The sequence below is a fragment of the Rhinopithecus bieti genome, unplaced genomic scaffold (assembly GCF_001698545.2).
Source record: "Rhinopithecus bieti isolate Rb0 unplaced genomic scaffold, ASM169854v2 scaffold_1618, whole genome shotgun sequence".
In the NCBI taxonomy this organism is placed as follows: domain Eukaryota; kingdom Metazoa; phylum Chordata; class Mammalia; order Primates; family Cercopithecidae; genus Rhinopithecus; species Rhinopithecus bieti.
Genome location: NW_016803937.1, coordinates 1974842 through 1999057, shown reverse-complemented (window position 1 = coordinate 1999057; position 24216 = coordinate 1974842). Strand labels below are relative to the sequence as shown.

Sequence of the window (24216 nt, the reverse complement as noted above, 5' to 3'; positions counted from 1 at the left end):
CCACCCCACAACAAACTGCTTGAATGTTGACCGATAAAGCATCTCCAGTGGGTGCAAAGCCCTGCTTCCCTGACAGTGGTGGGTCAAAGTGCTTTGTAGTGTAAAAACCGTAACAGTGATACAAGTGTTTTCAGGTTTCATTGTCATAATAACCGTTGTTATTAGTGCTGTTTTTTGTTAGAGTAATAGATTCAAGCATCAACTCTCCCAGCTAATGCTTGAAAACAGAAGATGGGGCATTGCCCTCCACAGCATCCAAGGCCCTTCTGGTAAAGACAGCACTGCTATATTCCTGGTAGGGGAGGGGGCCCATACCCATCTCAGGTAGTTCAGGTGGGCCCAACTCACCACTGCCCAGCCTGGAAGGCTGGGGAAAAAAGAAACTCCTTTCTGTTGAGGTTGATAATCCGATAACATGTAAACCTCAGGAGGTCCTGGTGATCATCTTGCCTCCATAAGGGAAGCCAGCAAAAAGGAAGGAAGCTGAGAAATGGAGAGAAACCTTGCAGGACCATGGTCAGTGCGTACCTGGACACATCCATGCCTGAAGGCCTACTTCTGATATTTTCCGTTATGTGGAACCACCAGTTGCGTTTTTGTGCTTATGCCAATACAAGTGAGGTTCCTGTGGGTGGCGGTCAAGAGTTCTGCCTACGTACAGGTAATGCAGCAATGCCGGGCCGGGAACTCACAGACGCGGTGTCGGGTGCCCGCGGGCAGGATTCAGGACGCACTTGCCTGCCATCCTGCGCGCTGGGTGTGAGTGCCAACCTGCAGAGCCCGACGCACCCCGCGCCCGGATCCCCGTCAGCAGCGCCCGAGGCTGCTCCAGTGGCCTCATGATGATGGTGACAACGCCGCGGGGGCAGTGGGGACCGGCTCGCACGCGTATGGCTTCTTATGGCTGACGCGCCCTTTCACACACACATCGTCCGCAGGCCCTGACGCCCCGGCTCCCGCCTTTCCCTCCTGTAGCAGCCGGAACCCAGCCGGAGCCCTACCCAAACTTGAACATCAAACCCTCTGAGGAGCCCAACAGTCCCCGCGCGCCCGCCAGTCCCGCTGATTGGCCCGCGCCCAGCCAATCAAAAATGGCCTTCTAGGTATGTGAACTTAGCTGGCGGCTGATTGGTCCCTCGTGCAGAGACGCGGGGTCAGCGGGTCAGAGCGAGGCTGTGTAGGGCTGCTCTTCACGCTGGGGTAGGTTCTGCAGACCCCGGCCGCTGGAGCCACTCATCATTTCCGACTGATGGGCCGGAGGGGCCACCGGCCGCACCAGCCAGGGCCTCGGTACCCTGCAAGGAGAGAAAGAGGTGGGAGCAGCCCGCGCGGGGCCCTGCGTCTTGCATAGGCGCTTATGGTAAAGTCACTCCCTTATAGATAAAGGAGTTGGCGCTGGATCGCTGCGTCCTCAGGTGGGGCTCGAATCGTGACTTTTAGAGAAATAGGTTTTTTTATTTAAAAAAACAACAACAACCTGGGGTTTAAAGGCCGCGGAATTGGAAGCAGTCGTCACCCGGTGGCCTGGGCGTGCAAGCGCCGAAGCTCTGGCTGGCCATTAGCCTTCCCACCCCACCCGCTCTTTTCGCTTGAACGCGTGTACTTTGCGCAGTTGCTGACATGGAGACAGGACGCATAAAATATTAATGTCTTAATATTTTAGTAAAACCCAGTGCTCTCTGCCTCTCTGATTATCTTAAGTTATTGCCAGTTCCAATTTGTATTTCTTGGAAACGATTGGGTATACCCTGACTTTTCAGTATTTTCATGCAGACTCTGATACTCTGGATTAATATTTGTATTTGCCCAAACCATCACGAGCATCTCTAACCCTGATGGGCGATACTTCAGTGTCCTGCGTTCTAGCCACAGAGCAAACAGGGTGCTCCCGGGCACTGCCCTCTGGGATTTCTTGGCTTATTTAATCATTAAGATCATGAGCTATGAGCAGGACTGAGTTTCCAGCCAGCACATACACACATCCTCTCTTGGCCAGCATCCATGCTGATTAGGCAGTGCCCCTACCATACTAGCTGCTTAATATTTCAGATACCCCACCCCGTGTGTGTGTGTGTAAATCATGTTGTCACTGCCCTCTTTGTAGCTAATGACAAAATTATCCAAGAGTCTCACTATTAGCCTAGCACTTTATTTATGCCTGTCTCATTTCTGCCCACTTTGGAGCACTCGGCTTCTCTGCTGTCTCTGTTTTCCTCCTGAGCACACTGAAACAGTGCTGTAGCACAGCAACGCATAGAAGACAGGCTCATGCTCCCCTGGACGCTCAGGCCTTCACCTCTGGCACACTAGGTCTTGTCATTCCATGTCAAGAATGGCTCTTCACTGCTCTCACCCACCCAAGGATGGCTAAAATTAAAAGGACTGACGATACCTAGTTTGTCAAGGATGTCGCAGCTGGAACCCTCATACATTGCTCATAAAATTGATACAACCACACTGGCAAACTGGCAGTATTTACAAAACCTAAACATATGAATATCCGATGACCAACTAATTCCTCACCTCACCCAAGAGAAATGAGAGCTTATGTGTACCAGAAGACATTAACAAAACTACCCACAGCAGCTTTCTTCCTGATGGCCCCAAACTGGAAATGACCCAGATGTCCATCCATAGGAGAAAAGATTTTAAAAAGGAAGTGTGGCATGTTCACAGAGAGGAGATTTTGTGCAACAATGGAAAAGGGCACCCACAACCACAACCCACAACAATGTGGATGAAGTGCACAATGAAGTCAGACCCCAGAAGGTACAGAAAATTCCACGTGTGTGACATTCAAAACCAGGAAAGCAAATCCATCATGACACAGGCTGGGGATGTGAAGGAAACTCCAGCCACCCTGCCCTGTGTTCTGAGTAACAAGGCCTAGATCCCAATCCTTGCTCTGCCTCTTACCAGAGACAAATATCAGACAAGTTGCCTAACTTTTCTGAGCTTCAGTTTTGTGTGTAAAATAATGATAACCATAGAACCAAGTTTGAGAAGATCAGACATGAAAGAGCATGAAAAGTGCTTAAAAACCAGGGACTGGCATGGTAGCTCACATCTGTAATCCCAGCACTTTGGGAGGCCAAAGTGGGAAGATCACTTGAGCCCAGGAGTTCGAGACCAGCCTTGGCAACGTAGTGAGACCTTGTCTCTGAAAAAAATTTAAAAATTAGGCATGGTGGCACATGCCTGTGGTCCCAGCTACTTGTGAAGTTGAGGTGGGAGGATCAGTTAAGCCCGGGGGGCTGAGGATGCAATGAGCCATGATTCCGTCCAGCCTGGGTGACAGGGCCAGACCTTGTCTCAAGGGAAAAAAAAAAAAAAAAAAGGCCAGACACAGAGTCCAGCACACGTCAGTTTGTGACGTGAGTGTGCTTCAGGCTGGAAGTTTGGCCACTACCACTGCCTGTTCTAGGCTTTTGTTTCCAAAACCCCCAAGTAGAGGGAAAGAGGAACAGAATGAGATCTCTGTGAACCCAAGGTAATGGGGACCCAAGTCATGCCTACAGAACCTCCTTGATTCCAGGGAGAGAGTTGCAGGTTCCTCCCAGATCACACCTCCCCAGGCAGCCTATACCCAGACAGAAGCAGGGCGCCTGGGCACAGTTGTGTGGCTTCTTCACCAATCAAGGGTCCCTTGCCAAGAACCCAAGTGAGGCTTGCATTTCCTCCGTGCTCAGCTCACCCAGTCATGCACCCCAGCCTGGGCCTTAGCCTGCTCCAAAGGAGCACCATGTGTGAGTTTACACAGGAGCACCCTGGGCTAGCAGTGGCCCTGCAGAGAGGCCTGACACCTGAGCAGCAGGAGCCACCCCAGACCAGAGGGGACCATCAACCTGGCTAGACAGGGCAGAGAAGCAGTGGGGCACTGAGGCAAACAGCCTCACTTTCACCTGCTAATGGCTCTTTCCGGCTACGAGAGTTGCTTGACCCATGTGTGGGGACAGCCCTCAGCAGTGACAGGGTGGGGTGAATGTTCCAGCCACTCCACTCTGCAGTCAGGACAACTTCAGGATGTGTTCTGCACTGGCTCCTGGCATCCCCCGCAGGACGGCTCTAGCCACCTATGTCCTGACCTTCTTTGTCATGCCTATTGTTCCGCCTCCTGTCTTCCCATCCCACCTCCCCACCCACCACCTGTGTTTCCGGATCATCTGCCCAGTAAACCACTTGCAGATCCTCATCTCAAGGTCTGTCCCCCGCTTAGAGGAACCCAGACAAAGACAGCCTCTGACTATGATGCTGCTGCATGGAAGGGCCTGTTCTGACTACTACGAAGCTCCATGTCACCTGCATCTGTGCCACACACCAGCGACCAGAGCCAGGGCTGGTTCAGAGCTGAGAGCAGTGACCCTCCGAGACCTGGTGGGCAGAGGGAGATGTGTACCAGGCGCTGATGCAAGAGTCACTGGCTGGCTGCAGCAGCATGAGGCTCAGCAAGTGCTAGCAAGATCTTTAGAAGAAAACACCCTGTGTGGATGCCGGGAAATGAGCAGGAAGGAGAGCAGGAGTGGCCCTGCTGAGGTTTCCAGAACACCAGGAGAGCGGCAGGTGGCACATTACCTTCCAGACGCTTACTTTCCGACTTGAAATTTCCTAGAGATGTAAAGCTCCTGTGGAGAGGGAAAAGGATTCGTCATCCACTGAAAACGAAGGCTTAATCCCACAGGGAAGAGCTGTCATTGACCCTCTGTCAGGATTTGAAGAGGCCAGGGGTGGGGGACAGAGTGGGGACACCTCTCTGTACCGTAGAGCTGGTCGCCAAGACAGCATCACATCCTCGGCCAGGCACAGTGACTCGCCTGTAATCCCAGCACTTCAGGAGGCCAAGGCAGGCAGATCACTTGAGGTCAGGAGTTTGAGATCAGCCTGGCCAACGTGGTGAAACCCTGTCTCTACTAAAAATAACAAAAATTAGCTGGGTGTGGTGGCAGGTGCCTGTAATCCCAGCTACTCGGGAGGCTGAGGCAGGAGAATCACTTGAACCCATGAAGCAGAGGTTGCAGTGAGCTGAGACCACACCACTGTACTCCAGCCTGGGCAATACAGCAAGACTCAGTCTTAAAAAAAAAAAAGCATCGCATCCTTTAGGGAAAAAAAAACAAGTGAGTTTTCAGCCCCTAAGGCCCTGTGGGTGGACGAGGAGCAAAGCAGACAGACACATCCTCCAGGAACAGTGCCGTCCTCAGTGCTGCCCCAGCCCCGTGCAGAGCCACAGAGCCACACGGTGTCAGTGTGCAAAGCAGGGCCTGGGACAGGTCCACCAGACCTTGCACAGTGCTTCCCCCAGAGGTTTGACGGGGGAGGACGCCACTTCCACACATTTGTGCATTTCTCTCTCTCTAGCTTTGCAGACGTTTCCACAGACGCACACAGCACTGCCAAACCAGAAAAGAACTGACAGTTTGTCATTTTCTTTCGGGTTGGCTTGTTATTCCAGGATAATCTTGCCTAATTCAACCCATTGGCAGGCATAGAAAAGGAGTTCTACAAACTCAAGTCTTGGGGATAAAGTAAAAATGTGGTTTTTAAACTGAAACCTAGGCTGGGTGTGGTGGCGCATGCCTGTAATCCCAGCTACTTAGGAGGCCGAGGCAGGAGAATCACTTGAATCTGGGAGGCAGAGGTTGCAGTAAGCCCAGATCGCACCACTGCACTCCAGCCTGGGTGACGGAGCATGACTCCATCTCAAAAAAGTAAAATGAAATGAAACCTAAATAAGAACTGTAATTTTAAAAAATCTTAGGTCTTGGCTGGCTGTGGTGGCTCACGCCTGTAATCCCAGCACTTTGGGAGGCCGAGGCAGGTGGATCACTTGAAGTCAGGTGTTTGACACCAGCCTGGCCAACATGGTGAAACCCTGTCTCTACTAAAAATTTAAAAACTAGCCAGCATGGTGGCACGCATCTATAATCCCAGCTACTTGGTGTCTGAGGCACGAGAATCACTTGAACCCAGGAGACAGAGGAAATAGTGAGCCGAGATCATGCCATTGCACTCCAGCCTTGGCAACAGAGCAAAGACTCTTGTCTCAAAAAAAAAGAAATGAAAATAATAAAAATCTCAGGCCTTTCACTGGAGACACTTTTGGGGTCTCTTTGAACAGTCCCTTCCCAGGCTGGATCCCGGAGTAATGAGGTCAAGATCACCCAGGTGCCTCTGACTTGTGTCTGTTTGCGTTTTGTGTTCACCGCCCCTTAATTATCTGTGTCATGTGACCGATGCCCGCTACAGACGTTGTTCTGGGTGCCTCTGCTGGTTCCTAGAGGAACCCTTACCTGTTCCTCTAGGGGTCACTGGCTTCATCATCTCCCCTTATTCTCACAGTCTCTCCAATCGTGGCAGTTTACACGTCTTCCAAGGGCCATCTGGGTCTTCCCTTACTTCATCTTTGTGCCGTCTGCTGAGGCAGACACAGCGTCATCATCCTCCTCCTCTTTGCTGTTACCACAGCAGCATGAAAAGGGGCATAGCCACGCAGAACAGCCACACTCTGAGTTTGCTAATTTCCAGATACCTCTGTTACCATGTCATCCTCCCATCCCCATCACATGGCACCGAGGACCCGCTATCCTAGCACTGTCTCTTGGAGTCCCCAACTCCACCCAGAGTTTGTCACTTCCCAGGAGTCTCACGACCCCACTTGGGTTCAGACCAGAATGCATGCAGCAGCCTTCTCAGTGGGCGTCTCCCACCTCCACCTTCCTTGCCTGAAGACCATTCTCAATGTGGAGCCTCCAGGGCCTCCTGTGGGGCCCAGAGACAGCCACAGTCCTTGCTATGACCCACAGAGCACTGTGAGATCTGTGTCTAGCTAGTAACAGCACACACATGCACCCAAACAAATGTGCACACACACATGCATGCTCCATCACACACCTGCACACTGATGCACCCTCGCCCTGGTTCCTGCTCTGCCCTCATTTCCTACTGCGTTCCTCCTCCTCGTTCCAGCCTCGATGCCCAGTGCTGCTTTCTTACACCACCATGGCCTTGCACCTGCTGCTCCCTCTGCCTGAATTGCTCTTCCCCAAGTGTCTCAGGGCTACCTCACTGCATCTAGGTCTCTACTGTGTCATCTTCACAAGGAGGCCTTGACTGAGCTCCCTATTTAAGGTTCACACAACGGGTGTGTCACCAAGAGTAGACTTTGGGCAAAGCAGGTTTACAGTTTTCAGATGATGATGATGGTGGTGGTGATGATGGTGGTGATGGTGATGGGATGGAGATGATGGTGATGGTGGTGGTGGTGGTGGTGATGGTGATGATGGTGGTGATGATCATGATGGTGATGATGGTGATGGTGGTGATGATGGTGGTGATGGTGATGGGATGGAGGTGGTGGTGATGGTGATGATAGTGATGTGATTGTGGTGATGGGATGGTGATGATGACAATGGTGGTAGTGATTATGGTTGTGCTGATGATGATGGTGATGGTAGTTAATACTGTGAAAGTTTCTTATGTGCCAGGTACTAGTCTGGATGCTCTCTGTATTTAACTCATTTACTCCTCACAGTAACCTATGAGGCAGGTTACTGTCACCATCTTACAGATGAGGAAACTTTAAAAATTACCTGTCTTGGGCAAGTGAAACTCACTAACGGACTTTTTTCTTAGTACCCAAACTGTGCTCCTAGGGATACTTGAGAGGCAAGAAGGATTTATTGGGCTGTTGTGAATTTTGGGAAAAGCTCCTGTACTCTCTGCAGAATTACCCGTCAGTTTCCAGCTCCCCCAAGCTGCTCACGCGTGCAGGGGCTTGTCCTGAGTCTCCCAAGCTCCCCACTCTGTCCCTGCACTTTTCCCTTTCACTTTCCAACTCCTTGTGTCTTCCTTCAGTCTCCCTTTGCCTCCCCTAATTCAAATTTTCTATCAAGGAATGTGCTAAAAGTCTTGCGGGTTTTGGGGTTTTTGTAGGTTTTTTTGTTTTGTTTTGTGAGTGTCTCGCTGTGTCACCCAGGCTGGCGCACAGTGATGCAATCATGGCTCACTGCAGCCTGGAACTCCTGGGTTCAAGAGATCCTCCCACCTCAGCCTCCCGAGTAGCTGGGACTACAAGCACACTGTGCAGAAGTTTTGAACAGACATGCTGCCAAACATGAACGGCAACTGAGCACACTAAGAGGCTGAACTTTTTTAGTCCCTAGAGAAGTGCAGACTAAACTCACGATGAGTTTTCACCACGCACCTCTCAGAATGGCTGAAATAAAGAACACAGGGCCAGGTGCGGTGGCTCACGCCTGTAATCCCAACACTTTAGGAGGCCGAGGTGGGCGGATCACGAGATCAGGAGTTCGAGACCACCCTGACCAACATGGTGAAACCCCGTCTCTACTAAAACTGCAAAAAATTAGCCGGGCATGGTGGCTTATGCCTGTAATCCCAGCTACTCGGGAGGCTGAGGCAAGAGAATCACTTGAACCCAGGAGGTAGAGGTTGCAGTGAGCCGAGATCATACCACTGCACTCCAGCCTGGGTGACAGAGCAAGACTCTGTCTCAAAAAAAAAAAAATACTGAGTACATCGTAAGGGATGGCGACGATGTGGCACAAGAGGACTCTGTCTGCTCTGGAGAATGTGGCAGTTTCTCTGATGCAGCATGTGCTTACCATGTGACACAGCAGTCCCACTTTTAGGTATTTAAAGGAATGAAAACTTATGTCCACAGAAAAAAATCACACAGATGTTTATAGTGATTTTATTCATAAAGTCCAACTGGAAACTGCAAATATTCTTTCTGGGGACACAGATCCATTGTGGCGCCTCCACCCTGTGAATCCTGCTCTGCGGTCACACCGCGGATGGATCTCAGGGTATCGGGCCAAAGTCCCGCATTGTCAGCGCAGTGCCGTGACCCACGGATGGGCAAACACTGTCCTTGAGGGGTGGGGAAAACACATCTTGCTTTTTTTTTTTTTTTTTAGAGACAGGATGTCCCACTGTCACCCAGGCTGGAGTGCAGCGGCGCAATCTCAGCTGACTGCAACCTCTGCCTCTCAGGTTCAAGCATTTCTCCCACCTCAGTCTCCCAAGTAGCTGGGATTACAGGCGTGCGCCACCACACCCGGCTAATTTTTGTATTTTTTGGTAGAGACAGAGCTTCACCATGTTGGCCAGGCTGGTCTCAAATTCCTGACCTCAAGTGATCCCCCTGCCACGGCCTCCCAAAATGCTGGGATTACAGGCGTGAGGCACCGTTCCCAGCCCAAATGCTTTTAAAAGGAAGGAAAAGGACAGCTCAACCCTTTCTCACTGAAGGGCAAAGGACTGCTAGCTGGGCGTGTAAAATTGTGCGTTTCCCTGACGTGTGTTCTCTGGAATCCTCTTCCCCAGAGATGTTGAAACGGAGGTGCGTTGTTTAGTGCGATGGCGGCAGATAACGGCCACAGGACAGCTGCTCTGGGGACCTTGGAAACTACAAATGCTCAAACCCCCTCCCCAAAAGCCACAGCTCAGCGTGCAGGAACTGGGGTGAGCATCTCTCCCGACAGCTCCCTGGTGACACCGAGCTTCACACCCACCCAACCCATGGGAGCAATCCAACTTCATGGTAGATGGTGACCCAGGGACCACTGCCTCTTTGCTTTGCTCAGGAACTGGGTGGAACGTGCCCAGGGAAGGTAGCCCCAAAACTGCAGGGGAGTCATGACTGACTCAAGCCTCACGGAAACCCCTTTCCTTGGGCCACAGTTGGTTCCTGGGTGGCGTGGGGCCGGCTCTGGCCAGTGCGGAGTCGGCCCCTGCTGAGGTTTCTGGGAATTACGTGCCTCCTAGGTGGAGAGGAGGACAACTGAGGACACAGCATCTCACTTGCCTCTCCTCACCCACCAGGTGCTGGGCCAGGTGTCACCGGAGCCAAGCAGCACACAACTGCCCCTGCCCACTTCCACCTCAGCCCTGACCCTCCGTGCACCTGGGAGTCCACTGCCTCCTGATGTGTCTGATCAGGGCGGCCACAAGAGCACACATTCCGGGACGTGATGTGTGTGGCCTGTATTGGGGAAGAGCCGTCATTGCTCACTGCCGTGTCCCCAGTGCTTAGCACCATTTGTCCCATGGAAGGTGCAGGTTAACAACCCACTAGTGCCCAGTGGCCCGGGGACACCTGACCTGTCTGGGGCCTGTTGGCTGACAAGTGGGAGGGACTGCCATCCATTGTTGGGGCCAAGGATGCTGCTCAACCTCCCACAACGCACAGAGCGGCCCGGCGCACAGATTCACCTGGCCGCAAACACAGCTGCCGAGGTGATACCCTGCCCCGAGGGAAGTGGACAAGGCTTGAGCATCGAGAACACTGCAAGGGTCTCAGCCAGTGAGGGCTGCCTGGGCCCCACCGCAGGCCTGACTCCTAGAGCCAAGCCGTTTTCTCCCTTGAGGCAGTGGGTAGGGCTCTCATGTGACAACTGTGAGTTTGCAGCTCGGCTGTGCACACAGGTGGACCCTCCGTAGTTTGTCAGTTCCTACTGCTTGGCCCTGGGGCCAAAAGCTGCTTCCCAGGCCTCACTCTGAGAAGCATCTTCATTCACGCCCTGGGTGGGTCCATTGCCTCTTCCCGCCGACTCTGCTCTTGGGAGGAGCATGTTCATCAGCATGGCCAGGCAGGGAGAGCTCAGGACAGCCAGACCTGGGGCCAGTGGCACAGGTATGTGTGGGAAGGGCGCCAGGTGCCTGTCCTCCCTGCGGGCAGAGCCGTCTGTCCTCTGTGGACCTGCAGTTTCTGTAAACATCTGGAAGGAGCCAGGAAGCAGCAACTCTGGATGCCCAGAGGAGCCCCAGCCAAGGCAAATGCAGCCGGGACATCAGGCCGTGGGGCTGGGCAAGGGGAGCCAAGCCGCAGGCTGCAAAGGCAGGGGTGCACGGCAGATGGGGATGCCGACGCCAGATGCTGACCGAGCTCCACCCACATCTGTGAGGGGTGTGGGGGCTGCGCCATCAGAGGCCTTAGCTGGCTCCGGGCTTGAATTGTGGGTCCCAAGAGCCAGTGTTATTCCCACGCAGCCGTGGTGTGCCGTGTGGCCTCAGGCTGAGCCTCCCTGTGTTTCTGTAAAACAGCACTCTCGTGTTTTTATATGAGAACCGAATTCAAGGTCCTAGAAGTCCTCATATGGGAAAGGAAAAGTCGTGGTTTGATAAGCAATACACTCTCTGGCTGAGCCCAAGTCAAGATTTTCAATCCAAGTTCATCAGCGCCCAGCTTCAGCCGGGACTGCTCTGGCCGCACCTGCTCTGTGAGCTGGCGCTTCTGATTCAACACCACACTTGGTGCCAGGGTCCCAGAACAGCTGACACTGAGTCACCGACAGCGGCTCTTCCTAGAGGCGCATGTTCAGGAGAGGTGAGGCTGTGGGGCTGGGGCCCTGCGCTAATACTCCCTGGCTTTGTGACCCTGGGCAAATTACTCAGTCTCTCTGAGCTGCTGCTTCCTCTCCTGTGGAGTGGGCTGATCCCAGCCACACCAGCACCCATGGTTGTTCCGTGGTTAACGTCTGCCAAACACGGTGCCATGGAAAACACCCAGCAGGGCCCGGCTCCTTGTTTGGCGCTGCAGGGGCACCTCCCCCGGCCCTCGAGTGCCTTTCCACCTTGCTCCCAGGACCTCTGCGGCTCAGAGGCAGTGCAGGTGGGCTTCGGCAACAGGGAGGGCCCAGGCCAGCACACAAGGAAGCAGAGAAGGCGCCAGGGATCGCCCCCTCAAGGAAGGAGAGAGACAGAGGCAAAGATAAAAAGGACACGCATCGCTGCCTTCTGTCCCTTGGAGATTTTCAAGTCAAAATGGGGAGGGGGCGGGGGTAGGTTTGGAAACTATCCAAATGGCATTGTTTCACATTGCTGGCTGGGGGCAACCCTCTGCAGTGGCCCTAAATACCCACTAGAGGTCACACCGCAAAAAGGGACCTCCCCTAAGGAGAGGGGACAAAGGGAGGACCCCGGGCACCCCACCCCCTGCAAGGGGAGGAAGGCTGAAGCCCCGCCATCCATCGGGTGGGCAAAGTGCCATGCCTCCAAGGGCAGCACAGCCAAGCAGTCCCCAGAGGGAGGAGTGAGCTCCATCTGGGCCCAGGTGATCCAGCCACAATCCCTTCTCAGCCTCCGCCTCACCCGCTGGTGTTGGGCACAGCCAGCCTGGGCAGCCACCAGTCCTCGCTGCCCATCTGCTGTCCCCTCAACCGCAGAGGCAGACAGAAAAGCCCAAGGTCTGAGCCCCCAGGGGGATGCTGGTATCAGATCCCTGGAGAACAAAGCCTCTGCCCTGTGTCTAGGTGAGGCTGCGGTACCCAGGCCCAGAAGAGGTCCCCCCGGCTGGGCTGTCCACGCTCTCAAAGCAAGGGGAGAACTGCAGCAGGCAGCAGCCTTCTACTCGTTCCCCATGACCTGATTTTTTTTTTCATTTTAAAATAAGAGAAACGTATGAAAGATGCCGCATTTAGTCCTTTATCAGATCCACACTTCCCCATGACCTGGGAAATCGGGGTGCGTCTCCAGTCTGCAGGGTACAGGGTCTCGTCCAGACAGGAGGCTGCATGGTGCTGCTTGTAGCGAGTGACTCGTTTGTAGTTGGCATGCCCCGTGCAGCTGAGGATGACCCCATTGGCTTGGCCCCGGGACAGGACCCAGTCCCCAGGAAATAGCAGCAAACCTGAAAGTAGAGAAGGAAGCGCCCACCGCCAGGGACCGACGATCGCCTGCTCTCCTTGGAGGGCGCTCAGGGCCCAGGAAGCAGCCGCAGCTGGCAGGCCGTGCAGCAACCCTGAGACCAGCGGAGATGGCAGTGGGTGGGGCTGCAGGTCACTGCCCCGGGCACTGTGTCCTGCCTGAGGGGCTTGTTTCTGAACCACACAGAAAACGGGGGGGCTCGTAATCAACAATCCCTTACTGGGATCAACAGGTGAATAGACGCTACTTCTGCCGTGTGAGCCTTCATCTTTTTAAAGCAAAAGAGAGTTGAAGTTCCACCCTCCGACACCTCTAGATGTGACCAGACTATTCCTACGCGTATCTCCAGCTTTAACCACACGTGAACTGGTAAAAATTAAGTATTTGCATTTTTACGTGTTACACCAATACCATCTCTCACTTGTTTTGCAACAGAACAAGGCTGTGTGCCCGTCTGCCAGGGGACAGCATGGGTGGCTCCCCCATAGGCCACCCGCCTCCTTCCGGCCTGTGACAGTTGTCACAGTGTAGCAATGAACATCCCTGCGTGGCCCATGCCCTGGCTGCCAATCCCGGGGCCCGTGTCCTTAGTGCCATGAGCTAGTACTAGCTGTCCCCAAAACAGCTGCCCCACCTGCGTTGCTGTTCCCGGCATCACTGCCAACACTTGGAAAATCCCACTTGCCAATTTCTGCCAGTCGATGGTGTACTTTGAGTGCATTTCCATGGAAAACATCCTTTTCCTACAATTCCAAGCTAACAGCATTAATTAGCAGCAGTGAGTCACGGGGAGGCTGGGATGAGAACAGGAGGTACTTTCGCTGTCTATGCTAAATACTTGAACTGTTTACAAGAACGTATTACTTTAGTAAACAGAAAAGAAAGATCAATGAGATCCTCAGTTCGTCTGCCTGGCTCCGAGCACATTCCCTCCCGTATCTATCCTGGTTGCAGATAATGCAACTCACTTCGGCTTAAATCTAAGAAAACCCACTGGGGCTCAAACCCCTCAGGGTCCCTGGCTAGGGACTGGAGATACCTCTGATGCCAGGTCAAAGGGAAGGACATAGGGACAACCACTATCTGGGCTCCAAGGCATCCCTTCAATGCTCCCTTCTGTCAGTGCAGGAAATTTGACGCTTTGTCAAGAAGCTGGGAAGTCTGGGTTCCCAGGCCGACAGCCCGCATGGCTTAAGGCTCTTGCCTCCATCTGACTCATGTTCCCAAAGAACCAAATCACAAAACACACAACAAGCCTTCAAAAACAGATTTACTTAAAACTGCGAGGAAAAACACAAGTGCATGGGTGCAGGTGGCGGCTGCCAGGCTTGCTCCGGTCCTACCCAGTGGGTGCCTACCCGGGCAGGGCACAGCTCCTGCTGCAAGGTCACCTTACCGGGGGCGCGGAGGGGCTCATGATCAGATGGCACAGTGCTTTCCTAACGCAGGCAGGCTACATAGCCTCCAGGAACAACCAAATGCAGAATCAGGCCAAAACCCACACGGCTCCGACCCCCTCGTGCTCTGGCTCGTCTCCCGGCCACAGCCCCGGAGGGCTGGCATGCAGGCCACTGAGCTGTGGGTGACACGGGTCATTCCACGGTTTGCACAGTCTCATTCCCATTCAAAGTGCAGGCCAAGCCTGTAATCCCAGCACTTTGGAAGGCAGAGGCGGGTGGATTACTTAAGCCCAAGAGTTCAAGACCAGCCTGAGCAACATGGCAAATCCCCATCTCTACAAAAACAAGTTAGCCAGGCGTGGTGGTGGTGGTTACCTGTGGTCCTAGCTATTTGGGAGGCTAATGTGGGCAGATGGCTTGAGCCTAGGAGGTCGAGGCCTCAGTGAGTGATGATCATGCCTCTGCACTCCAGCCCAGGTGACAGAGCGAGACCCTGTCTCAAAAAAACAAAAAAGTACCAGCTGAATGGAAATTATCTGCTGCTTTCTTCTCTAAATAATTCTGAGGATGCGTAGTCAAATGATGTTCCTGGTCTCTCCCCAGAGTAAAGACAGGCTGGGCCATGTAAACACTGGACTTGATCATGATTCAAGGAGTTTTATTCTCAGGGCAGGTGATGGTTCTATGAGCACATTCCCATAAGTGTTCTTAAAAGTTACACCATGAAGGTACCAACCAGAATAGAAACATCCTAGAAGAGCCTAGCTGCTTTCTGCAGAGCCTTGGACGGTGGACCACAGCTCAGTGTCTCCTGTTCACACCTGAGACCCCACAGCCATGAGGACAACACAAGCTTGGAAGATGAACGTGGGCAGGCGTTCTGAAGTAACCAAGGGGCTGAGGAGGTTCTGCTGCTGTCTGTGACTCCCACGAGCACTGAAAATGGCCTAACCATGTGCAGGCGAGAAAGCCTGGGGGTGAACAAGCCCTGAGGAGTCAGGGAAGCCAGACCCAGTGGCTGGAGGGCCCTCGCAGGCGGCTGTAGCACAACTGCAGGAGCCCAGAGAAAAACCTCCAGCTCCAACCCAGTTCTGCACAAAGCTGAAATGGAGCGACCAGCAGGGCATGTGGCTAGAGGAAGGCCACAGCCGCCACCCCCCCTTCGTGTGCCAGGTGGGCTTGCTAGGGATGCAGGTGCCCAGTGTCAGGGCAGGGACACCACAGAGCCGCAGCCAGACCGAAGGGGCCCAGGGCATGGTCAGGAACAAGGAATAAGGGAGCCTGAGGTTCTCCCGCCACCAGGCCTGCAAAGCCACTCACACACAGCAGTGGACGCTGAACTCAGGGCCCAGGTGCTCTGAGGGACCCCAATACCACCCACCTTGAATCTCAGCCTACAGAAGTCATTTGCAACTTCCTCGTGCAAACAAACATTCAGTACCGGTCCAGAAAAGCCTCCAATGACCTGTTCGAAATCTTCAATCACATCATTTCTGAACAAGTGACAAAAAGCACGTCCAGGCGTGCAGAGCTGCACCGCAGGCAGCCCCACTCCAAAGAGCAGACTTGATCCTGCCCCAGAGGAGTGGCACAGCGAGGGAAAGGCATCCGTGGTGCAAAAGGTGGAGAGCCCCAACCTCCCAGCTCCACCTGCCACCTTCCCCAATCAAGCCCAATGCGCTTGGCTGTCCTGAACTGGGTTACTCAGTCTCCTCCTTGGAAACGGTTTTATCCAGCTCTCAGCTGCCCTCCAATGATATCAGCCCTTCCGAGTTCTCACCTGCAGCTTCCCCTGAGAGGGTGGGTGCCTTCCCCCATAAGGGAAGCTGCTGTGTTTTGAGACGTGCAGATTCTGTGCGTGTCCCTACAGAACCGGAGCCAAGAACTGGGTAAGAACGCATTGGAGTGGAAAAAACAAGGCCTGTAGTCACAACTGGAGGGACTGGCTGTGCGGCCAAAAAGGCCTCCCTTTCCTGGCTGTGTAGCTCTGGCCCTGCCTGGCGTCACCACAGGTCACCACCACGGACAGAACCCCCAACACACACACCAGAACCAGGAGCCACATGAGCTGACCAACAGCCCATGGCTGAGACATGATGGGTGGAAGCCATTTCTATACCCAAACACTGGAAGCGTACTTGAGATCTGAGATTCCTTTAATCAGAAGCACTCGTCTCCTGCAGTGTGCTCTTCAAGCCCCAGAGGGTGCGCCTCTGATGGACTGGGTCCCTTAGAGCCAGTCTCGGGCTCTTGGTAAAAATGCATTTGCTTGATTTTATTTAAACAATGGTGAATCTCCAATGGTGCCAAGTCTACATGCCAAGGGTCCTCCAGGCTGCAAGGCCACAGTCACTGTCACTCAGGGACCACCTCATTTGGCACGAGAGAAAAACAGTGACCACCACAGAGGGCAGGGAGTGACAAAGCTTGTAGACTAATGCTGCAAAAGCCGCTAGAAACTGGGGCCACACACGAGAGCCAGCAGGAGCTCCTGGGGGTCTGTGTGGCTCACAGGTGGGTGGCCCTGCTGCCACCTGGAGAGGCACCTCCTCCACTGGCTTTTCTCCTGAGTCTTTCTCCCAGGCCAGCCAGATTACCATTTAGGGGCCTTTGCCAATTCTCTGACTCGGGGACGCGAAGAAAGAATTTGCCAAATGCACTGAGGCTGGGCAATGGGAATTCTTTTTTTTTTTTTTAAAGGCCAGTCAAGGAGAAATTCACCAGGAAAACGTTTCCCAGGACATCCTCAGGTTGGTCTCCACACAAAGGCACACAGACTGTCATCTTCCCAGGGTCCCTCACCAGCAGGACGTGTCCAGGGTGCGCAGCACAAGGGCTTGGAGCAGCCCAGACACAAGGACAAGCGGCAGAGAGGGAAGACTCGCTGGGGACGCCCACTCAGGCACAGAGCTGGCTGCGGGCTGGGGGAAGGGCCAGCTCCAGGCACCGTACTCTGTTCTTCAGGAGATGCCAACCTCAGCCAAGACCTCAGACGGGGCCCCACACACAGGTTAACACGACACGGGGCATACAGCCCTGGAGGCGTCAGTCCACGGCGTCTCCAAGCTGGAGGGTCCCACTTTCCAAAGTGTGTCCCCAGATGCAGATGTGGCTTTTCTAGAAAGCCGTCCCCTCACCTGCAAAGGGGTTTCCTCGTCACCTCCTGTGGGCACTCCTGGCACCTGTGTGAACCACACACTGCTTCAGACAAGCGGGTCTGGAGTCTTGCATTCTGGAGGAAGTGCTGACAGCTTGGTTTTGACACCATATGTGTGCAGGGAGGAAGGCAGGGACAAAACAAATGCCCTGTCTGGAACAGGCCGTCAAGGACAGTCAAGTGGCTGGAACAATGGCCTTGGCTCCAAAGCTGGAGAAGAGGGGCTGGGGCAGGTGAGTGGGCTGGGCCGTGCATTCACAGTGACATTCCCTAGTGACTCAGATCACTAAGCCCACTCCACAGGTGGGGAAGCTGAGATCAGAGGTGAAATGCGTCTGTCCAAACTCCAAGCGAGCCGGTAGAGAAACGGGGATTCACTCCAGAGTCCCGGCCCCAAGCCTGAGATCCTGTCAACGTCCCGAGCTTGCTCTCCGCACACTGTGCCCATCACACCTGCGCTGCCTGAGCTGTCTGCCTCTTCCTGACTCCCTCCCAGAGGCCACTGCTGGCCGGCTTCCCCCAACAGGGGTGGAGTGCAAGACATGCGTCTCACACACGACCCAGTCTATCATTCTATCCGCTCATGGGAAAAGAGCGCCAGAGGAGGGTCCTGTTTCCTGAGAAAACCGTCAGCCAGCCCAGGGTGCGGCAACCCCACGGCTTCAATTCTCACGCGGTCCCGCGGCTGTCCCCCTAGATCCGCTGTATTCCGGCTCGTTCTCTCTTTTTTTGGTAAGACATGCTCAGCTTCTTCCATCATGGCACTGACAGATATGCAGGTCTATGTCACACTCTCTACATAAAGTGCTGGGGGGTGGCTGGGCTGGGACCCCCGACGAGGTGTGCGTTCTGGTCAAAAGGCCAGATTTCCAAAGTGCATGCTGCTGCTATTCACAGGTCAGAGTCCAGAGCCCCAGAGCCCCTGGGATGTGGCCGCAAGGACGTGGCTGGTCAGGAAGTGAGGGACTGAATGTTCTTGAGCATCTCATCGAAGGCCTGTGGGGACGGCGCATCTGCGTTCCGGAAGGTGGCCTGGACCCGGCTGTACAGGCTGAAGGATTTCAGCTCCAGCCAGACGAACCCGAAGCGGTCCTCATCGAAGAGGATGAAGACCCCGGGGGTGCGTTCAGGGCTGGTGAAGCCGTGGCCCGCGATGAGGCCTGTGCCATAAAAACTGAACAGAAACAAGAGGGAAAGTGTGAGCTAGGGGAGGGGCCGAGTCAAGTGCACGCCACATCCACCATTCTGCCACCTCCTCTGTGCCACAAGAGCCACATCCACCATTCTGCCACCTCCCTGTGCCACAAGAGCCACATCCACCATTCTGCCACCTCCTCTGTGCCACAAGAGCCACATCCACCATTCTGCGGCCTCCTCTGTGCCACAAGAGCCACATCCACCATTCTGCCACCTCCCTCTGTGCCACAAGAGCCACATCCACCATTCTGCCACCTCCCTCTGTGCCACAAGAGCCACATCCACCATTCTGCGACCTCCCTCTGTGCCACAAGAGCCACATCCACCATTCTGCCACCTCCTCTGTGCCACAAGAGCCACATCCACCATTCTGCCACCTCCCTCTGTGCCACAAGAGCCACATCCACCATTCTGCCACCTCCTCTGTGCCACAAGAGCCACATCCACCATTCTGCCACCTCCTCTGTGCCACAAGAGCCACATCCACCATTCTGCGACCTCCCTGTGCCACAAGAGCCACATCCACCATTCTGCGACCTCCCTCTGTGCCACAAGAGCCACATCCACCATTCTGCGACCTCCCTCTGTGCCACAAGAGCCACATCCACCATTCTGCGACCTCCCTCTGTGCCACAAGAGCCACATCCACCATTCTGCGACCTCCCTCTGTGCCACAAGAGCCACATCCACTATTCATCAGCCAGACGCTGACTCCCAGAGCCAGCCTGTCTCTGCAGGGGCAGCTGGGGGCATGGGCTGAGCCTGTCTCTGAAGGGGTAGCTATGGGCACAGGCCGAGCCCACCTGATGATGGACGCAGAGGCCAGAGCTCGGGGCTGCTCAGCGGATGGGCGCTGACTCGCAGTGCCCATGAGAGGGATTCACCCACTGACTGCACACTGCCGAGTCACTGAACGAAAACAAGAGGTCTCTGCAGGTTCAAAGAGCTCTGATCCAAAACACACGTTTCATAAAGCAGTCCCAACGTGGAAAAAAAAAATCTTCATTTCTGGGAGTTATGTCCCCACACAAACAATGAGCTCTAACACAGACAGCCTGCGGCTGACACTAACTCCGAAGGAGGAACTCGCAAATACCCACTTATGGCTTTGAGGTCAACATCAGACAGGAAGACACTTATGTCTGTCTTGCAAGCAGCTAAATTCTTCCAACAGATGACAAGAAGTAAGGGGCTGGCCTGGAGTCACCCACTGAGGCTCTAAAGGCCCCGGGGTGAACAGGCCCACGGACCAGGACCTGGGCCTGAGGCTTCTCAGGTGCGGGAAGAGGTTCCAGGGCCCAGAGGCAGGTGCAGCCATCACACTGTGGTCAGAACAAAAGCAACAGGCACTCCCTGTATAGGTGCCGTGGCCAGGCCCTGCAGACCCGTAACTAGACAGGGAAGGGCCCAGGAGCCCCCATATTCAGCACAGCAGGGACTGTCCTGCAGGTTAGCTGGGGAAAGGGGCTGGACAGGGCTTCCTGGTCAGTGGCCACAGCACGTGCTGCGACTCGCAAACTGGGTCTGAGCTGGTTGTGAAGTATGGGGGGTTTTGAGATTTTTGAAGGGTAACAGAGCTTTTTCCTTTTTTAGCTATTCAAATATTTACATCAGCTAAAACAACACTCCAACACTATTTGCATGCCTCTCTCTCTAAACCCCAGTCACCATTATCATACATGGGAACATGAAGAAAGCCCCACCCAGACATCCAAACCCCTCCAGGAGCTGGGCCGGTTGCACCCTTCCCTCCACGACGGCAAGTTTAGCGGGAAATGCAGACACATGACGGCATGGCTTGGAGGTAAAAGGAAAATGACTCATAACTTGACAATGGCAGAATGACTTTGATGCCAGGAAACTGACAGGTGGACCCTCAAAATGGGCCCCAAGGCCACTGACCAGCAGAACCCTCTGTGGTGATGGAATGTTCTAGAGCCGCCCTGTCCAGCCACGTGTGGCCATGAAGCACTTGAAACATGGCCTGGTCGGCTGAGGGCTTGGATTTTTCATTTTATTCAATTTCAGTTCATTTGAATTTAAACAGCTCTAAAGGGTAAGGACACGGGGCAAGGGCCTTGTTCATCTATGAGGAGCAGCCTGAACGGCAAGGGGCCTGGGGCACTGAAGGCGGTGGCCCAGACAAAACTGTATTTAAAAAGTCAGCAAGACACCAGCTGGGAGCTGCGCAGGCCTCATCCCATGTCAGCCGCCCAAGCCCTGCAGGGGCAGCGGCAATGCCAGCCCCTCCCATGCAGTTTCAGCTGGTGTCCACTCCACTGGCCACCCAGGCACTGGCCCGGCACAGCAGAGGCAGGCAGGCATGGAGGAGGGAAGGGGCGGGAAAGCAGGACCCACATGTGAACCACGCACTGGGAGATGGCCGAAGGTGACAGGCAAGACGCTGACCAGGAGGACACCAAACCAGGCAGGCTTTCCACAGGGTGGGTGGACACTCAGGCAACCCAGATGAGCTTTCCACGGGGTGGGTGGGGAAGGGGTCTTGTTCATTTCCTGCTTTCAAAGCTGCTGGACAGTTTACCTGATCTTTCACTTGATTGACTGGAAACACGTAGCTTTAGAAGCCACTAGGGGAGCGGCACTGCTGCAGGGACGTGAGGCATCTGGAGGCCTTGTGCCCCTGTAGCTCTGAGCTACCCCAGAAGGGGTGGAAGGACAGGAGCCTCCAGGACAGGACCCAGCTGTGCGGCCGCCTGCTCAGGTGCTGGGGGACGTGGCCCAAGGGGTCAGAGGCCCCACTCCTGTCCCAAAGCACTGGCTGCCGCCCTCGGTGAGGTCACGGGCCCTCTCCGCCCGTGCTGCGTGTGGGGCTGGCACCCTCGCTGAAGCACATGCTCCCACCCTCGGGCCCCAGCGCCCGCCGCATCCTTACCACATCCTGCAGGTTCGGGGGTAGTCCTCATTCCTGGAGCTCACGCCCACGGGCAGCACGAATGGCTGCCCCTGCCCACACTGGGCAGGCTGCTCGGCTGCGGCCGAGGCATCCCCGGGCTCGCCACTGTCCTCACCAGGTGTCCCGTCTGGGCCCCTGCTGGGTGCCTCTGCCCTGGGCTGGGCGGGGCTTGGCTGGGACTCCCGGGGTCCCTGCCGGCTGCGACCCTCGCCCGCCTCGTGCCCGCCTTCCTGCTGCTCCTGGCGCACCCGCTCGCGCACCTCCAGGACAAGGCGGGAGAGCTCGTTGAAGTTGCGCTGGTTCTCGAGGTCGGGCAGCTGGATCCGGTGCCTCAGGTCGATCTCCACCGTCTGCTGCCCGGCAGGGATGTTGGGGTCGCCCTGTGGAGCAGGTGGTGGTCAGCAGGGCTCGGGCCAGCAGCAGCAGCACCGCTGTGCGGACTCCAGCCCAGACCCACCTCTGGTTGAGCGAGCTGGCATCAGCCTTCCCACTGACTTAGCAGCATCCCTGACGGAGGAAGAAGTCTCAGAATCCCTTAGAAAGTGGCAGGAGCCAGCGACACCTATGAGTGCCCCTAAGGATGGTGGCTGGCTCACATCTGCTCAACTGCGCCCAGAGAAGTTCAAAGAACATCCCAGAGCCAGGCAGCAGCCCAAGGGGGCAGCCCAGATCTGTCCACCTGAAAGGCACAGCCCTGGAGCCAAGCCCACCCTCGGGCCACTCCAAGGAGAGGAGCTGCTGAAGCCCCGACGGTGGGAGCTGTCTGCGAGCACAAGGGTCTCCATGCAGCTGCCAGAGGGGCCCCTTTCCTGGGCTGTCCCCAGTTAAATTTGAGCCTGTGTGGGGTCTGCTGTCCGCACTTCCTAAACCCCCCAGGGCTGCCAGGCTGGCCAAGGCTGAGCGGTGGTGTGGGAAGTCCACCTTGGAAGCACACAGACTCCCTGAGGGTCTCGTGGAAATGCCATTCCGGTGCAGTGGGGCTGGCTGGGGCCCGAGAATCTGCTTTCCCGAGCTCCCAGGGCTGCGGGTGCAAGCTCACTCTGAGGAGCAAGGGTGCCGGGATCTGTGTCCGCCCAGGTTCCCTGCCTCCACAGCCCAGCTGGGCCGGGTGCTCCCAGAGCCCCGTCGACCAGGGGAGCCGCCACTCACCGTGATCTTGGTGCCCCTGGCGCGCCGGCCGTGGAAGCTGAGCATCACGATCTCTAGGCCGTGGCTGCCATAGGTGCCTTTGAAGAGGCCAGGCTTGATGAGGTCGTCAGGGCGGCTGGGCGGCAGGTAGATGCGGCGGTAGGTCAGGCAGTTGCTGTGGGGAGCGGGAGGGTCAGTACAGGAGACCTTGCGGGGCAGGCAGGACTGCTAACGCCCAAGGCGCCAGGGCCAAGCTTTGCAGGGCAGGGTAGGGCGGGCAGCTCAGCTCAGCCAGGGCCAAGTGTCCACCAGGCCTGTGGGCAGCAGTGCACCTGGGGGAGCCCTCGCCCCCCCCACCCTCCTGCACACCCGCTTCCAACAAGACTTCTGGGGTTAAGGGGAGCACTGGCGCCAGGGCAGAGCTTTAGGCAGGAGAGGAAAGGAAGTGCCAGTTTGCTCCACTACCCGGAGGAAAGGAGCTCAAGTCACCATGGAGGGGACCCCCGCACTGGGCTGAGTGGGGCTGACCGCTAGAGCACCAGTGCTGGTGGGGGTGACAAGAAATCAGACAAAACAAGATACTCGGGTGAAGGACGGGGGCTGGGGCTGTGCCACAGCAGCTATAAGGCCTGCACTCCCAGCACCCACAGAGAGGGGCTGTGTTCTGAGCACCCACTGGGAGAGGGAGGACTGTGCCCTAGCACCCACAGAAAGAGAGAACTATGCTCCTAGCACCCAGAGAGGGGCTGCACTCCCAACCCCCAGCAGGAGAGAGGGCTGAACCCCAGCACCCAGCTGGAGGGCTACATCCCAGCACCCACTGGAACAGAGGACTATGCCCCAGCACCCACCGGGAAGGCCTGCGCCCCCAGCATGCCCCAGAAGACGGCCGCCCCAGCACCGAGCAGGAGCCGCACTCACTCGTACTGACTGGTGTAGATGAACTTCATCAGGATGAGCTCCTGCATGTGCTCGTGGAAGATGTCCTCCAGCGTGCGCCCCCATTCCTCCCTCAGCCACGTCCGAAACTCCTTCCAAAAGAACACAGATCATGAATATCAGTATGACAGGAGGCTGTGAAGAGGCTGCCAGCTGTGCCACTGAGAGCACACAGTGTGTCCTTCTTTGTCAGCGCACAGGCACCCGCAGGGCCCTCCTGGTGGGGCAGGATGGACTCGGTGCTGGGAAGAGAAAGGGGAGCTGCCGGGTTTGACCCCATGTCAGAGGTGCCTGCCAACAGAAAGTGAAGGTCCCGGGCCCTTGGTCTGCTGGGTGGAGGCAGCAGGGGCTATGGGGAGCCCAGGTGAGGTGGGGGCCACAGCCAGGACCACAGCTCAGAGTGGGCCTCCCTTCCGTGCCCACCAGTGGGGCAGGAGCAGCATCTACAGACTCTGGCTCTGCACCGCAGAGCCCCTCAGCCTGCGTCTCTGGCTCCTAGGAGCCCGAGTGTTCTGGGACCCTCACCAGCAACCCTGAGCCATGCAAGTCAGCCAAGGATGACGCACTGAGCCCTCGGCCAGTGACTCAGATTTTCCTTTTTCAAAGGAAACGCAGGTTTGCTAAGGGAGCTCCCAAAAACTCTGCAGCCCCAGCAGACCGCCCTGCATTCTGCCATCACATGGTGCGTAATGGTTTGATTCTACACAATTTATGGAATTCATCCAAACTTCCAAGTTCCTAGCTCAATACAGTGTTTCCAGTCATTATCTAGACTTAACTCTGAAAGGGACGCATAAGCCACTCACAAAAAAGAG

The 24216-nt window shown here is 55.5% G+C and overlaps 3 protein-coding genes across 16 annotated transcripts in view; 1 reads left to right on the top strand and 2 right to left on the bottom strand.

Moving 5' to 3' along the window:
• CUNH16orf95 (chromosome unknown C16orf95 homolog) overlaps positions 1–2140 on the bottom strand; it is a 56816-nt gene extending 54676 nt beyond the window's left edge. For 2 of the 5 annotated variants that reach the window (XR_001883030.1, XR_001883031.1), the window contains exon 1: positions 529–2133. Coding sequence is in view for 3 of the 5 variants with exons in the window: in XM_017860382.1 (XP_017715871.1) it covers positions 735–841 (107 nt within the window). In the remaining 2 variants the exon portion in view is untranslated. Of the gene's footprint in view, positions 1–528 lie in introns of all 5 variants that reach the window. The other 3 variants (XM_017860382.1, XM_017860373.1, XM_017860363.1) reach the window with 3 other exon arrangements.
• LOC108520807 (uncharacterized) lies at positions 1225–13826 on the top strand. Of its 3 annotated transcripts, none has more exons than XM_017860342.1 (2): positions 1225–1313; positions 9346–13826. In XM_017860342.1, the coding sequence occupies exon 2, from the start codon at positions 11117–11119 to the stop codon at positions 12386–12388; it is 1272 nt and encodes a 423-aa protein (XP_017715831.1). In that variant the 5' UTR covers positions 1225–1313; positions 9346–11116; the 3' UTR covers positions 12389–13826. The 3 variants fall into 3 exon arrangements, with proteins under 3 accessions (XP_017715831.1, XP_017715825.1, XP_017715842.1); XM_017860336.1 differs by lacking the exon at positions 1225–1313 and adding an exon at positions 1323–1415; XM_017860353.1 differs by lacking the exon at positions 1225–1313 and having other exon boundaries at positions 9176–9483; positions 9844–13826.
• Positions 13827–13921: 95 nt separating this feature from the next.
• Positions 13922–24216, bottom strand: part of FBXO31 (F-box protein 31) — a 55285-nt gene continuing 44990 nt past the window's right edge. For 7 of the 8 annotated variants that reach the window (XM_017860311.1, XM_017860320.1, XM_017860275.1 and 4 more), the window contains 4 exons: positions 23384–23493; positions 22484–22637; positions 21314–21714; positions 16205–18397 (listed from right to left, as the gene is read on the bottom strand). In XM_017860311.1, coding sequence (XP_017715800.1) covers positions 18175–18397; positions 21314–21714; positions 22484–22637; positions 23384–23493 — 888 coding nt within the window. In that variant the 3' untranslated portion in view covers positions 16205–18174. Of the gene's footprint in view, positions 18398–21313; positions 21715–22483; positions 22638–23383; positions 23494–24216 lie in introns of all 8 variants that reach the window. The other variant, XM_017860303.1, reaches the window with a different exon arrangement.